Source organism: Melopsittacus undulatus, chromosome 4 (genome assembly GCF_012275295.1).
Source record: "Melopsittacus undulatus isolate bMelUnd1 chromosome 4, bMelUnd1.mat.Z, whole genome shotgun sequence".
In the NCBI taxonomy this organism is placed as follows: Eukaryota; Metazoa; Chordata; class Aves; order Psittaciformes; family Psittaculidae; genus Melopsittacus; species Melopsittacus undulatus.
Genome location: NC_047530.1, coordinates 12,702,441 through 12,717,051, shown reverse-complemented (window position 1 = coordinate 12,717,051; position 14,611 = coordinate 12,702,441). Strand labels below are relative to the sequence as shown.

General features: G+C 36.9%; 1 protein-coding gene across 1 annotated transcript in view; it reads right to left on the bottom strand.

Annotated features, from left to right (window-relative positions):
- Positions 1–143: 143 nt before the first annotated feature.
- The window catches only part of KLHDC1 (kelch domain containing 1), a 30,677-nt gene continuing 16,209 nt past the window's right edge, over positions 144–14,611 (bottom strand). Inside the window, exons 8-13 of the mRNA XM_034062692.1 lie at positions 11,622–11,680; positions 7,096–7,208; positions 6,313–6,385; positions 1,793–1,877; positions 1,416–1,468; positions 144–1,123 (exon numbers count right to left, since the gene is read on the bottom strand). Of these exons, the coding sequence (XP_033918583.1) occupies positions 949–1,123; positions 1,416–1,468; positions 1,793–1,877; positions 6,313–6,385; positions 7,096–7,208; positions 11,622–11,680 (558 nt within the window). The 3' untranslated portion in view covers positions 144–948. The remainder of the gene's footprint in view (positions 1,124–1,415; positions 1,469–1,792; positions 1,878–6,312; positions 6,386–7,095; positions 7,209–11,621; positions 11,681–14,611) is intronic.

Sequence of the window (14,611 nt, the reverse complement as noted above, 5' to 3'; positions counted from 1 at the left end):
AAGACACCGAACGAATACCAGAGTTCAGCACATATAAAATTACAGCTGTGCTACAATACCCAGTCACAACACTCCACAAATTTGTTTCAAAAAACCCCTCTCCTCACTACAGCTTGTAAAAATGTCAAACACCAAAACTGGTCTTGGGTCAACTCTATAAAATTTTAATGATTGTGCTCCTGTTAACTATATAGTTGAAACAAAAATAGTAAGTACTACATATGCTCTTTTTAAACAATAAATAAGCATTTTTTAAACAAGAATGAAATAGAAACTTTACACATCCAAAATACAATATACAACCTATTTAAAAAGTGACTCAATTACAGAAAGAGTAAAACTGTGTTACAAACTGCATGTAAACTTTCCTATGTGACAGGCAATTCTGAACGTTGCAGCTTTTCCTTCAAGTTCCACAGTTAAACTTACTGATTTTCTACTTGGAGCAAGATGTCTGGCTCCACCATTTGACTGGATGGTCATATAACAGAGTTGGGTGGAACTGAACAATGCGATTCAGTGGTGTTAGGAAATTAGTCACCTTTTTGAAGCCTGACAACTGAATCCTCCAAAAGTACTGTGTTCAACGAACTTTATCTCTTCAGAAAGGCTGAGGCAATAAGGCTGTTGTAAAGTTTTAGACTTAAGCCTTATTTTATCCAACTGAAAACATTTTGTGTCATGTCTCCTTCAAAAAGAACAAGTTGTATGGACTGTCTCATTAAGACCATAACAGCAGAAGTTAACAATATATATAAACGAAGTTTTATCAGGTTCCTATAATGCAGAAAATGAACAAGATTTCCATAAAAAGGATTGCTTTGTTCTCAAACTTCACTTAGAAACTCAGCTTAACATACAGTTGTTCTGTAGCTTTAGTAAAGTTCATCAACTAAAGACCGTGCTGTATGCCATAACCCAAGTGTTCAACAGGTTTGTTGCCAGTGTTCAAGTGGTGCTGAGTTGACTCTGTCTCTCAGTCTCAGCTTTTTTCTCTTGCCGGTGGTTAACTGCAGCCCAGAAGGTTATTTTTTTCCGCACTTGCTGCAGAAGTCTGGATGGCAAGTATGGTATTTGGTTCTTTAGGAGAGCTTCATTTTTACCAATGCAGTCAAGACACAACCTGAAGAAGGAAAAAAAAAAAGAGGAAAAAAAATTAGATTTAAGTAAATTGTCTATAGTCTAAGACAAAAAAGTAACATATAATAAAAGCTTACCATGTTTGCTACACGTGTACAGGAGAGTATAATGCACCACTATATAATCTGCTATGGATCACTTTATGTGGCATGTTTCAAATATTACTAAGCTAATTTAATATTTTACCTGTCTATGTAGGATTACACAGTTAAAACCTGCATGTAGAAGCACCATAACAATTTACACAATTCCATGTGCCAATGGCCTCAACTCACCTGAGAAGCGAATAAGGTTGAGTCTGAAATATCAACAAGTCACTGCAGTGACCCTGAGCAAGGGAAAAAAGAACCATTAAAATGAGGAATGGCTTATCTGAAACGTTGTTTTCTACATTAATGTAACATTTATGACCGCATGCATAATTTTAAATGGGTAATATATACATAATTATTTATAAATAATCTGAATAATCAATTCCTTTTTATGAGCCTAACAAGAGCAAGAAAAAAAACCCTCCTAAATTACTTTCCAAGAACACCCGAGGTTGTATCTCTCACCATCACGTATCAATTAACCCTGTGTCATCACCCATATTGTTTTATATATATATTTATTATCATAGTGATAGGATTTCATTATTTGTTTTACTGACTGTGTCCATGAAATGCAAATCATCTTTGCTTCCACCAAACACCATCACTTCTCCTTCCTTTCCAAGGCAGGCTGTATGCCACAATCTAGAAATAAAATCAGAAATAGAATTAGTGACCAAGTGACAACAAGCAGTTATGTGTTGTCAGCAAAACAAATGTTAAAACTAAATGCTTTTAAGGGTTTTGGAGAAGCATTAAGTTGTATGTTAACCTCTTCATCTCACATAGACTGTCCCCCATTCTTCACATTTAAGTGGCTTTTGAAAAGACTTCTGCTCTAACGACATAGGTTCCTTTTTTGCAATAACGATGAAGGTTCCTTTTAACTAACATGGAAAGTTCACTTTTTTTTAAATCCTATAATTCCATTACTTAAAATTTTAAGATTCTTCTGTCTGAGTGCTTAAGTAATAGATTTTACAAGCTGCTCTGTGAACCTGCAGAAACAAAACCTGTTCTTTATTAGCCTTCATTCTTCTCATGGAAGAATGAAGAGTAAGTGCTGAGTGCTAAGTAGAATAAGCTATTATGAGAGTCGCTCTCTTCTGTTTGGCCATTTATTTTCACTGAGTGTGTTGGATTCAGTATCTCTGAGGTTCCCACTCCTTTGTCAGATAGCACTGAAAGAGTAAATTGATTCAAAATGTATATGGGCAGAAGAGGCAGTCATGCATGCGCTGAGCACAATAATGGAATTCTAACTTCTTAGGGAACCAAGACAAAGCTTGTATTGCACAGTATTTACCTCTTCAGAGGTAAAAAATAGTACCGTATAGTACAATGTTACAAATTTTTTTAAGAATATAAAAGGAGAGAGCAATACAGCTATCCATCTTATGAGATTTTTGAGGAATTTTATTACATTTTTTACAGACCAATATAAACTTGTCTTTATTTGACACTTCTGGTATGTATAGTTATATATACTTTGTGTTATTTATCACTACTTCAGGAAAATGTTACAGTGGAAAATTTTTAGAAAGCAAAACAACTATACAGAACAAGCTTTTGCCAAGAACAGCTTTTGTTTTCCTTTTTAAGATTTTCCACTATTTCTTTATTTCATAACTACAGTTGTTAATGGCTATAAGACTGGGGGAGTTTCAGTACTGACTCTTAACCGAAACATTAGGATGAGAACTTCAGAACACAGGTTCTCCTGTTTCAGGTTTTAAGATTCCCCTAAAGTTTCCTGGGGATCATTTACTGTGTCAGTTACTTACATCATGCCCACATGTAAACTGTGTTGTGCATATAAAAGCACATGGTATAAAAAAAAACCCAAACAAAACCAAACCCACACCTGACTTGAATAATCTTGCTTTAACAAAGATTCTGCTACTTCAGCAGCTACACCTTACTAGATTTACTTTTCATTATTAGCAAAGCAAAATCTATAATTTTTCTACTGGCATATCACTGCTGATGTATCACAAGATAATTATCACCACAGAGCTCTGGCCCTTTAAATCTACTTAACCACAATAATATGCACAAGCAGAACTTTCAAACAAAAGTAAACATTCTTATTTTCTTACTCTATTCATATCAGTAATTACTGACCATCTTCCTTAGGCTAAACTGTATACCACCTTTTCTCTTCCTCATACCTGTAGATAGAGCTGTCTCTGCCTTATCTGCATTACAAAAACTCTGGCCTGGATTTTGTCACCGAAGATCACTTGGAAGCCTTTCCTGCTTTGACTCTGTTGACAGCTTGCAACCTGGGGCTTTTTCTACAGACTGACATCTGTCCTCTCACAGCTACTCTAACTTAGCACCTAAACATTCTAACAAAACATGTTAATTATACAGATGCTGAACTGATGTAACCATTTTACACAGCTCTTCTAACTATAATAGCAGAATTACATTGTAATGAAATCACTGGGAATCTGAGTTAAACATACAATTTGCTCTGTATTTTAACCTGGCATGCAAAATGTTAGCTGAAGTACAATTAATGGACAGAAAGGAAAATATTTTCTACCAATACAGAATCACAGATCTATAACCTGGAAGACAATTTTTTAGAAGTTAGTAAAAATGAAAGTTGAAGGAAATTATCCTTTACAGAATTTGAGGAGGGACTCAATTTTGAATAAGCATCAGGAAAATACATTAATGCATATATGACATACTGTGTGTACATTGGTATAAAACAGTAGAAATATACAAAAGAAGTACACATATAGGTATTATTGACAGTGCATTTCACATCCTGTTGTAAAGTCATATGAGTGATAGAGCTGACCTAAACCTTTTTCAGCTGCAGAAATCTCATGTAAGTATAGGGATACCATTATGGTACAAGTAAGTACTTCACACTCAAACTAGTTCAATAGAGAGGCTTTTGGTATGGCCTCTTTTATCCATGTTTGCAGGGGTAATGGGTTAAAATGTAAACAGGGGAGGTTTAGATTGGCTATAAGGAAGAAATTCTTTACTGTTAGGGTGTTGAGGCACTGGAATGGGTTGCCCAGGGAGGTTGTGAATGTTCCATCCCTGGCAGTGTTCAAGGCCAGATTGGACAAAGCCTTGCGTGGCATGCTTTAATGTGAAGTGTCCCTGCCCACGGCAGGGGGGTTGGAACTAGATGATCTTAAGGTCCTTTCCAACCCTAACTATTCTGTGATTCTATGATTTTATGACTTCCTAAGAAATGTTTTAAGTACTTTTTAAATTCTTATTTTTTCAAAAAGGAGAGGGAGGCTATTTACTTCAATAAACAATTAGGTCAATGAAAGGCAACACTCAGCCTACTAGGAAGTGCATACCAAAACCCTGAGGTGGTGAACCACAGGACACGTTTGGACTTGAGGGAGTTCTGAGACTCTTGTCAGCATGTCATCCAAAAGCTCTCTTCCCTTTGGAGAATCTAGGCTGCATGTGCAGTACAGTCCCCAGCAAACTTAGTGATGTCAACCTCAGGAATCCTCTTTGGTGCTTCTGCTGCAGCAAGAAAGGTGGCTTGTTGCTTGGCCTCTCTGCCAGCACAGCCAAGTGACAGTTCCACTTTGCAGCCTAGCATGGGAACTGTCCTTGAATTGCCTGAAAACCACCTGGGGTTCAAGAGTCACAGGTTCCCAACATCCAGCCCTACTGCCAGAGGTTATTCCAGCTTAATTGCAGAGCAAAAGCTGAGCTGCAGCTCCCTGAGCTGCTGCCTGCAGAAAAAGCACATTCAGGCTCTTCCTAATCCTTTTCCATGATGCACTAGTAAAAATAATCACGCAAATCCACTTCAGAGGTTAACTTTTACAAGACCATCCATATAAAAAACTGAACACAAGGAATGGTATGATCCCTGAGTGCTAATGATGCACTTTCTTATTTAAGCCAGTCATTCGTCCCTTCATCTATCACTTCCCTAATTGTAAAAAGACAGAAAATATTCAATGAAGCTAAGGTATGTGTTTATTTGGGCTTGAGACAGTCTGAAATACAAGAAGGCAGAAAACTTGGTTTAACAGTGCTGTTATATTTAAAAGACATCCTAGAATAAGATACAACAGGGAAAAAATTGAGGTAAAGGTATTTCAGTAACATAAAACCAGAATGTAAGGCAGGCAGCATGCAAATGCCAAATCACAACTGTACACTGTGCTAAACAAAATTTTTTATAAAATTGTGCTGAGATTACCTGGAAAATGTGTAGAATGAACTCCAAGAAAAATTGAGTATTTACTATCTACAGCAAATCAATTCAATAGTATTTATGCTATAAATACACAGAATGTTTTAAACACTATGTTACAAAATAGTCTGTGCTCTGATAGAGCAAGCATCTGTTTTCAGTGGCAGCTTCAACGTGACATTTGCTTTCTTTAGTCAAAAAGAATTAATAGTAGTCTTAAACTAGAGAGGGAAGAGGCACAGAGCCTGGAAAAGACAGTATTATGGTTCATACTGGCAAAACACATTCTAGGACTTGGTCATTCTGGTTGGCAGTTGAGACCTTGAAAAATTATAAGACTCCACAGTCACTTAATGTGCTGTTTAGTACTAAATTCAGTTTTGCAAAGCTGTAATCATAATTAGGTGCTCCTGCTCATGGCAAAAACTAATCCACCACAAACAAACAAACTAGTTATTTTAAAATACTTTTGAACCCTGAAAGGTGCATCAATATTTTCATAGTTGTCTCCCCCATGTTTCTAATAATGTATCAACATTAATCAGCCTCTATTATTCACATAGGTTATTAATTCCTCAAAGTTATGTGATTACATATTCTTGTATAAAAATAATTTGACTATAGGACATCAGGTTAGTTGGACACCCAGATCCCTCATCATAAAAAAAATAAATAATCTTTTAGTTCAAGTAAACATCAACTATAACAAATACAGAAAGTAATAACGTTGTATCAGGTAGGAAGGAACATATGTTAGTAAAGCAAACTGCACTAATTTTCTAAAATGTTTTTATAATATAGCTTAGAAATACTGTTTGGTAATTTAAAATTACTTCATTTTAAAAAATGCTTATATTTCAGCAAATATCTATTTTTGTATACCTAGGCCTACTCTTAGGCAAATGGGTAAGTTGTTTCCATCCATTTGTTGTAATGCTGTGAATCCAGCCATCACCTACAATATAAGAACATACATTAGCATTCTTTTCCTGGGACAAAGTATTACCTTTTGTATTTATACAAAAAGCTCTGTTATAAGAGCACATTATATTAAGATAACAGTAACATTATCACTACATTAACTAGCATCTTTTCAGCGTGTAACTTAACCACTCAACCACAGAAAGCATGGAAATCTGGAATTAAAATACACTTTTTTTTTTGATATATTGAGAATATCACCCCCTCTCAGTGGAGTTTATCTGTGACACTCAAAACTATTTTCACCAATTTCACATTTTTTCATAAAAAGAAGCCTTTTCTAGAAAAGCAATTCAGTATAAGACTGTTCTACTTCCTTTTTAACATTTTGTAGCTGTGATTTGTTACTCATCCAAAAATCTACATTATGTTGACATTATTATGTCTTCTCCCTGTAACTGTTACTGATATCAAATTACCCGTTGTCTGTATCAAAATATGTGAGACTCTTGCCTTTATTCTTTTAGATGACAAGACAGTTTGAGGATTTATTACCTTATGTTCTTACTGTACTACACAACATATGTCTATAAAAATAATAAACCAGCTAGAGAAATACTCAGCGCCATGAAAATCCTGTAACAAGATTTAGGCTGCAGTAGTTTGACAAAGACAGCAAATGCGCACACTACATGAGGTTAGTACTTAAGTGTACCATAGAATCATAATCTCTAAATTACTTACTTAAAGGAACATCATCAGAACTTAGTCCACCAAAAAGAAAAAGTCTGTCATCTCCTATAGCAGTCAACGTGTGCCAGGACCGATCTTGTGGTTTCTCTCCACTGATACTAATTCTTGGTGAAACAAATAAACAAAAACAAATGTTCAAAGAACGCTGAAAATTAACCTGCCAGAAAATTTAACAGTTAATTTAGTCTGTCATAGAACAAGCTTGGATATATTTCTGGTGAAAAAACTGCACTTAAGCAATCTGAATTTACTCTTGAGAAGAGCGATGCTCAAATCTAAACACAGGAATTTTCTGTAGTAACTGTCCTTTGAACCATCAGTTATGTACATACCAATGCAAGGGCAAAAGCATTGTTATTTTGCTTATTTTCTTAAGATCACTAAAGCCACTACTTAACGTACAAACTGAAACCATTTAGAACAGCAAAGGATGAACTACATATTCAAATAAACTGCACAGTATTGATGGTAAACAGACTCAGTTATTTGAGATAAAATTTAATGAATCCTGAGGGCTACAGTCTCTCTTCTCTGAGGAAAATTATCTTAAATGATGTAAGGACTGTGTCTTTACATTCTATCCAAAAGCTACTACCTCTTCAAACATTGTGCCTTTTAACACAACAGTGAGTCACTCAAACTTTGAGATAAATTTTAGTAAAAAGTAGAATTCATAAGTACAAAAGAGATGTGGGATTATTATTCAAGAAATTTGCTCATCTTACAAAAATAGATTTGATGTTTGTTTCATTTTAGCTACCCAGTTGTATGCTCAAGATGAGAATCTGAGCAGAAAAGAACCTGAACATAATGGATTACCAATAATGGGTGGCCTGAATTCACACCATTTAGGTGTACACCTAAATTTAAGCACTTAAGTGTACATCTGTCTCAGGAAGATCCAGAGCCAGCATATAAGGACCTCCAGAGGGCATCAGCTCACATAGTATCTCGATACTATGCAAAGAGGCAACTCCTACTGTAAAGTATCTAAAGTTACACACACAGAATCTAGGCCACTGCATACCCAGTATGTCCTCGTTTTGGAAAGCTGGTGAAAAAAACAGGTACAAACACCTGTAAGCTGTCTTGCAGTATCAGAATTTTAGTGGGAGACTGTCCAGAGCGGGTAAGAAAGGAATATTCAAACCAGGTGGACTGTATCTCAAAGAACCAGTTACTTTTTTTATACCTCCTCTTTGCTAAAATAAGGTCAGTGTAATACACACAGATGTGTACTCAATCTACAATATGGACAGTGCAGACAGCCATCTGTATTTTCTTTATAATCAGTGAAGAAAAACAGGTCCTTCAAAAGCACAACTCTTGATTTTAGATCTCTGACTTAGCAGTAGTTGTCTTTGTGCTCAAGAAGTTAGAGTGAGTAATACAGGCATCCGAAGTTCAGTTAGAGGAATTTTGCTGTTGGTGACTGCTAAGCAGTATTCCATCTGGAAGCAAAGACTGAAAAGTCATAGCTAATTAAACTGTGATTGCAAAACTGTCCTAAATTTGGCTCTGAAGTTGAAGCCAAGCCACAGTGTTTGAGTGCCTGCTTTGCACAAGTCTTGTATAAGATGCTTCTAAAATTGGTAAAGGGGCAGACTGTGCTGAGATACAACCAGCTTTGATGTTTAGAAAAATATATACCAGATACGGATGGGTGATAACATTTCACTCTTTCACACTACTGATACAAAAAATTATCATGGTAACAAATATGATACTGAATGTTTTGAATAACAAATCAGTAGAGCTCAGGGATGGCAAAGTAACTTCTGGGTAGTGGCAAATAAATATTGCAATGTCATGCTCGAAGATATTCCTGGATTCATAGGTTAATATTATGCAATTTCTCAAGAAACCTGCATAGAATAAGAAAAAAAGAATAAAAAAACAAAACCTTGACATAAGTGGTTAATGAGAAGCCATGGGGCTTTAAATAAAATCATTACTGTAGTTGGAATTTTTTTCTCAGATGTCCGGTAAATGAATTTGAATGTAGGACTGTACAGACCAAGTCCTCCTTGCTGGAATATCTGTATTTTACAGGAGAACATCAAACAATTGCAGTTAGTTTGCCATGGTCAGCAGCATTCAGAAGGCAACGTTTTTAATCTGCATTAAATCCTCAGGTCTTGTTTAGTGATAATTCATATGGGCAGTCAAAGGCAATCTCTCTGCAGCCACAGAATGGCTCAGATAATTCTGATCAAGATAAGAACGGCGGCATCCTGCCCAATTTTTAATTCATTATTGGATCAGAATTTTCAGTAGAAAGGAGTCTAAAGCCATAGCATAAGAAAGGAAAGGTTCCTTGCAAGACACACCTGAAGGAGAAAATGTTTACCCTAACAGCAAACAAGTCTGAAGGAATTTCCCCATCTGTAAAACACCGGAATGACACCAAGGCTTTTTAGAGGCAGTTTTCAGCTGCAAGTGGATTGTCTGAGTAGAACTATTCAAAACTATTGCTGGTACTCAAAGGACGTAGAGTGATTTTTCTTTATTTTACACTCTCAATACATAACTATATTGGTCTCAGGAAGCACTTCTTTGCTATATTTTTTCGGTGTCTCAAGGACTCTTTGTGGAGATGCTATAGAATGGCTGGATAGTAGACTCCTAAATTTATACTGATCAAAGTCTATACTGAATCATGGATAAGTCTTGTGAGCTGTTCTTGGATCACAATATAGATATTGGAACACTCTTAGTTTTTAGGAATTTAGGCTGCATTTAGTGTTACCATCTTTAGTCTAAGGATGTGTGTGTGTATGTATGAAAAATCAGCCTCATGTTCAGGTCAAGACCAGAAAACACTTTTTAAAAACTTCAATATTAGTTTTCAAATGCCAAACAAAAGGGAACACTAGCTGAAGACTTATTGATTGGACATACTGCTTCAGGGCTTGAAACTCCTCTCACTGACTTCTCACTCAGCTGTCCCAGGTTTCCTTTTGAAAAGCAATAAAAAGCAAGCAAACAGCAACTGCTCATGTGACAACAAAAGGTAAGCAACTAAGTAATTATCTGAATAATCAATCCACTCAGTAGTTCACAGTCTAAGACAATGCTATAATTTACAAAGAGCACTGTTAATTTTAAAACAACCAGCAATGAAAAGGAGGAATTAAACTGATTAGCTACCCATTAGTATTAACTGAAGAAATCTTTGAAAGGACACTGTAGGACTTCTTTGTGGTGCTCCCATCAGCAGCACAAAGGAACAGATGAAGGATTGTGCACTTGCAGCCTAGAAAGCCAACTATATCCTGGGCTGCACCAAAACAAGTGTGAAGAGCAGGTCAAGGAAGGGGATTCTCCCCCTCTACTCCACTTCTGTGAGACCCCACCTAGAGTACTGCATCCAGCTCCTGGCCTCCAACATAGGAAGGATGTGCACCTGTTGGAGCAAGTCCAGAGGAGGCCACAAAGATGCTCAGAGGGCTGGAGCACCTCTCATTTGAAGACAGGCCTTCCAGTACCTAAAGGGGCTGATAAGAAAGCTGGAGAGGGGCTTTCTTCAAGGGCCTCTAGGGACAAGACAAGGGGGAATGGCTTTAACTGGCCAAGGGGAGACTTAGATTAGGTATCAGGAAGGCTCTGAAAGAGGTTGCTTAGAGATGCTGTGGCTGCCCCATCCTTGGCAGTGTTCAAAGCCAGGTTGGACAGGGCTTTGAACAACCTGGTCTAGTGGAAGGTGTCCCTGCCCATGGCAAGGGAGTTAGAACTAAATGATCTTTAAGGTCCCATCCAACCCACTTTGCTCTCAGGTTGGAAGATTAAATGATCCACTTGGTGTGGGATCAGATTAGCAGTTGCAGGTGATTAATGCTGTCCATCACAGGTATATGAAGTACATAAAGCCCTGGAGCAGGACCAATACTCAGGAAAGGTATATTTCATGGTCTTTTATGAAATTACTGTTAGGTTACCTTGAGAATAGGAACAGTGATTATCATCCATCCATTTATCTCCTGGTTTATCACCTAGCAATATATGCACTGATTCTACACACGTAGTAGGTGCCATCATATATGCTATATGCAAACAAACAAATCTTAGGAAGTATCCTAATACCTAATTTAGTTTAAAATTGAAATATGGTCATGCTTTTTCTTGATTTTTTTAAGAAATGGTTAAGATGCTTATCTTAGATGGGGGAGCTCTTTCCCCAGTCTGTACCATAACCAGCCAAATATAGACACTAAAAACAGTATTCAAAAAGACACCAAAATTCCATATGGATAAATGTACCGGTTTTGAAAATTAGGATGTTAAATCACTACATGCTGTGCATAAAACAGCATCATCAACGCTTTGGTGTGGAACAGAAAAAGCTTAGTAACCACTATGAAATTAAATTAAATTGAAATCACAATACAACAGCTGTTAAAATAGTCCCCAAACTCCCATTCTCCTTTTGGAAAAGCTACAAAATTAGCAGTGGAACTATTTAACAATATGTTTCAATCTGTTATATTCAACTTTAAATGCTATAGAGAGAAACCTACCTTCCAGACCAAGTCCAAGTGTCTAAATTCAGGCAGTGCAAATCATTCATCCTAGTTTGCTAAAACAAATAAATAAAATCCCAGTTGTGTTATATTAAGCAAACAATGAGCAATGTATTTCAGCAAGGCCTTCCCAGGACAGAATATTACAGAAAAGTAATAGTATTTTGAAGAAAACTGTACCCATGTGCCTTAAACAGCATTGTATTTTGTAGCAGATGAAAAGCATTTCTCCTCAAAAAAAAACATGCAACTCTCAGAAAAGTAGCTGACAGGAACATTTACAGTCATGCAATGGCATGATGGGGCCAATTTTAGCTTTTAATAGTAGTTTAATAGTGAAGAACTATGTGATATTCAGTTCCTGCGAATGTATTCCAATTTTCATCCATAGACTTCACAGTAGGTGATTGCAGAGGGTATAAACACTCAGGTATAGTTTCCTCTCATAATTTTCTTTGCATTCTGACCAGAACTATGCATCCTCCTGCCTGGTCACTTATTCCTTGAAATATTCTAATAGGTACTGTACTGTGTACATAACATCCCACAAAAAGTTTGTCACATCTGTGTTTTTTCTCTTTTCCAGAAGGCAAGCCTTTTCTCAGTTACTACTAGCAACGACAAGGTTCTATGACCCTTTAGCATTTGCCATAATAAAATGTATTAATAAGAACAATGGGAAGTTAATACACTTGCATATCCACCTGTGTTTTAGGATGAAGGAAGTAAGTGCCTTAGAAACATAAAACAAAGGGGGAGAACATACGAATTTCTTTGCTTTAGGTTGTGACAATATCTTCAATGGCTCTCAATACCCTTGACGGGTATTTGTGATGCCCCTAGGTACTACAAAACAATATCTGAGAAGCAGGGAAATATATTTTGCCGTACCTTACAATTTCTTTTCTCTTAGGGTAGTATATAGATCTATTAGAATAAGACTTTCTCCAGGTTGCAGATCCTTTGAGGCAAAAACTAGACTTGTCATTTAAGTCAGAATAGAAGTAGTTTTACCCCTGAAGACTCAGACAGTTATTGAGCTTGAGAGACTTCCAAACCTGTCCATCAGAGCTATGGAAAGTCTCTCAGGGTATTTCAGGAAACAAGCAAAGTTTTCAGGATGCCTATGGCCTCCTCTGATCAAGTACATTCTAGCCCTTTTCTGTCCTAGGAAAGAGAATGTTAACTAGCATTTTGGAATGCTTTCAGACAGGCCAGTAGGCTGAAGAAAAGCAGACTGTGAGGGCCTTTATGCATTGCCTGAGAGACTCTACCCACATAAGAGGGTGAATGTAACAGTAAAGCAGAGTCCAGCTGACAGGTAGTGGAATAGATCTGTCTTCCATGACAAGTCTATTCAGTTTCCTGCTCCCTCAGGTGGCATTGAAAGAGTTGTGGAATAAATTATACAAGCAGAAAGCAAAATGCAGTTACTGAGTATCTTCTACTGTACCTGTACACAGACACTTGCGGGTAGGGTGGTAAAAAGCAACATCCTAGCCTCTAGAACTAAAAAACATTTAATCATTTCAGAATAACACAGTTCAATGTAGAAGGAAGAGAGAAAATTGCTGTTATGCTGGAAAGTATGGTTTCAAGAAGATCCTGTTCAAGACCTCCTCACTGACTTTCCTTTCCTAGGCATTAGGCAGAAGACGGAGCAGCTTTCAGTTTCTTGGCCCCTGGGAAATCAATGTATTACAATCTTTACATTCCCAAGATTCAACAGACTGAGAGATGCATAATTACATCAATCTCATTTTGAATTCAACACACAGCATCAGTTGGACATTTATGTCTTAAGATTCAGTCATTTAACACAGCTTTAACAAATAAAAATGCCTTTGTACCCAACCCTTAATTTGGAAACTAATATAAAGCACACAGTCACATTATGTTATAGTCACTTGCCACATGCAAAGTTTTCTTGTAGTTTCTCACGTATTTCTAAATGCTACCTACTATACTTAATAATTTATGTGACAACCCTAAAATGAGCCTTAATTGGCTTAAAAGCATCAAGCCTCGTAAGAGGGTTTGCCTTTCCCTTTGAGCTACAAGGACTCCTTAGACATCCTACTTAGCTATGGCATGTTCATTTATTTGCATCCCAGTAAACATTAACCAGGATCTGCTTTGTCTCAGGATTAGCTTTCTAGCATGATGAAAGGCATTAAGGGTGATACATTTAATGCTCACAGCTGTTACAGTAAACTGTGCAGCTCTCCATTCTGAGATTTACAATCAAGCAGCTATTATAGCTCAAAGTCTTTGTAAGAGAAGGACTGCAGTTCAACATATCTTCTGATCTTCAGTGGCAGAAAGGATAAGAGGAAATATAAACATGCATACATTAAGGCTTCAGATGTGTGAAGAGCTTCTGGCAAGACTTATTACTTCATCATTCTTTACATGAAAACTTTCCACTTAAACATGAGACTTGTATCAACTTTTGGACTAACTCTCCTTCCTTCCCACTTTCTCCCATTTCTGCTTTTTCAGGGGCTTACCTGGAGGAGCAGAGTCCACATAATACTTCTGAGCCTGTTTCCAAATGATTCCTGGTACAATTGATTTTGATCATCGTCATCTTCTTCAACCAGTTCTAGCTCCAAGTTTGGAAAAAGGTGCCCTTTCCTCCCAGAAAAATGAATAGGAAAAGCCTCCTGACACTTCCTGGCCCTTTCTGGCCCCTTGTAGAGCCTTCTCCCTGGGAAGATTTGTATTATGATGAACTAGAAGGAGAAGAAGGAGCAGAGCAACCCCGTACTTTATGGAGAAAAGCAAGACTTCATCCTCTGGGGAGGAGTTACTCCTGCTGTCAGGAAGTGTAGTGTTTTTCTTATGTCTTTATAACTTTCCTTTCCTGTTTCATGATTTAACATTAATACCTCAAGCCCCACTGAACGTTCCCTACCCTTTGTAAGTTTTCTTCCATTTATTTCTAGAATAGAAAGTAAATAAATAATTCTCACTAAGATGAAAAT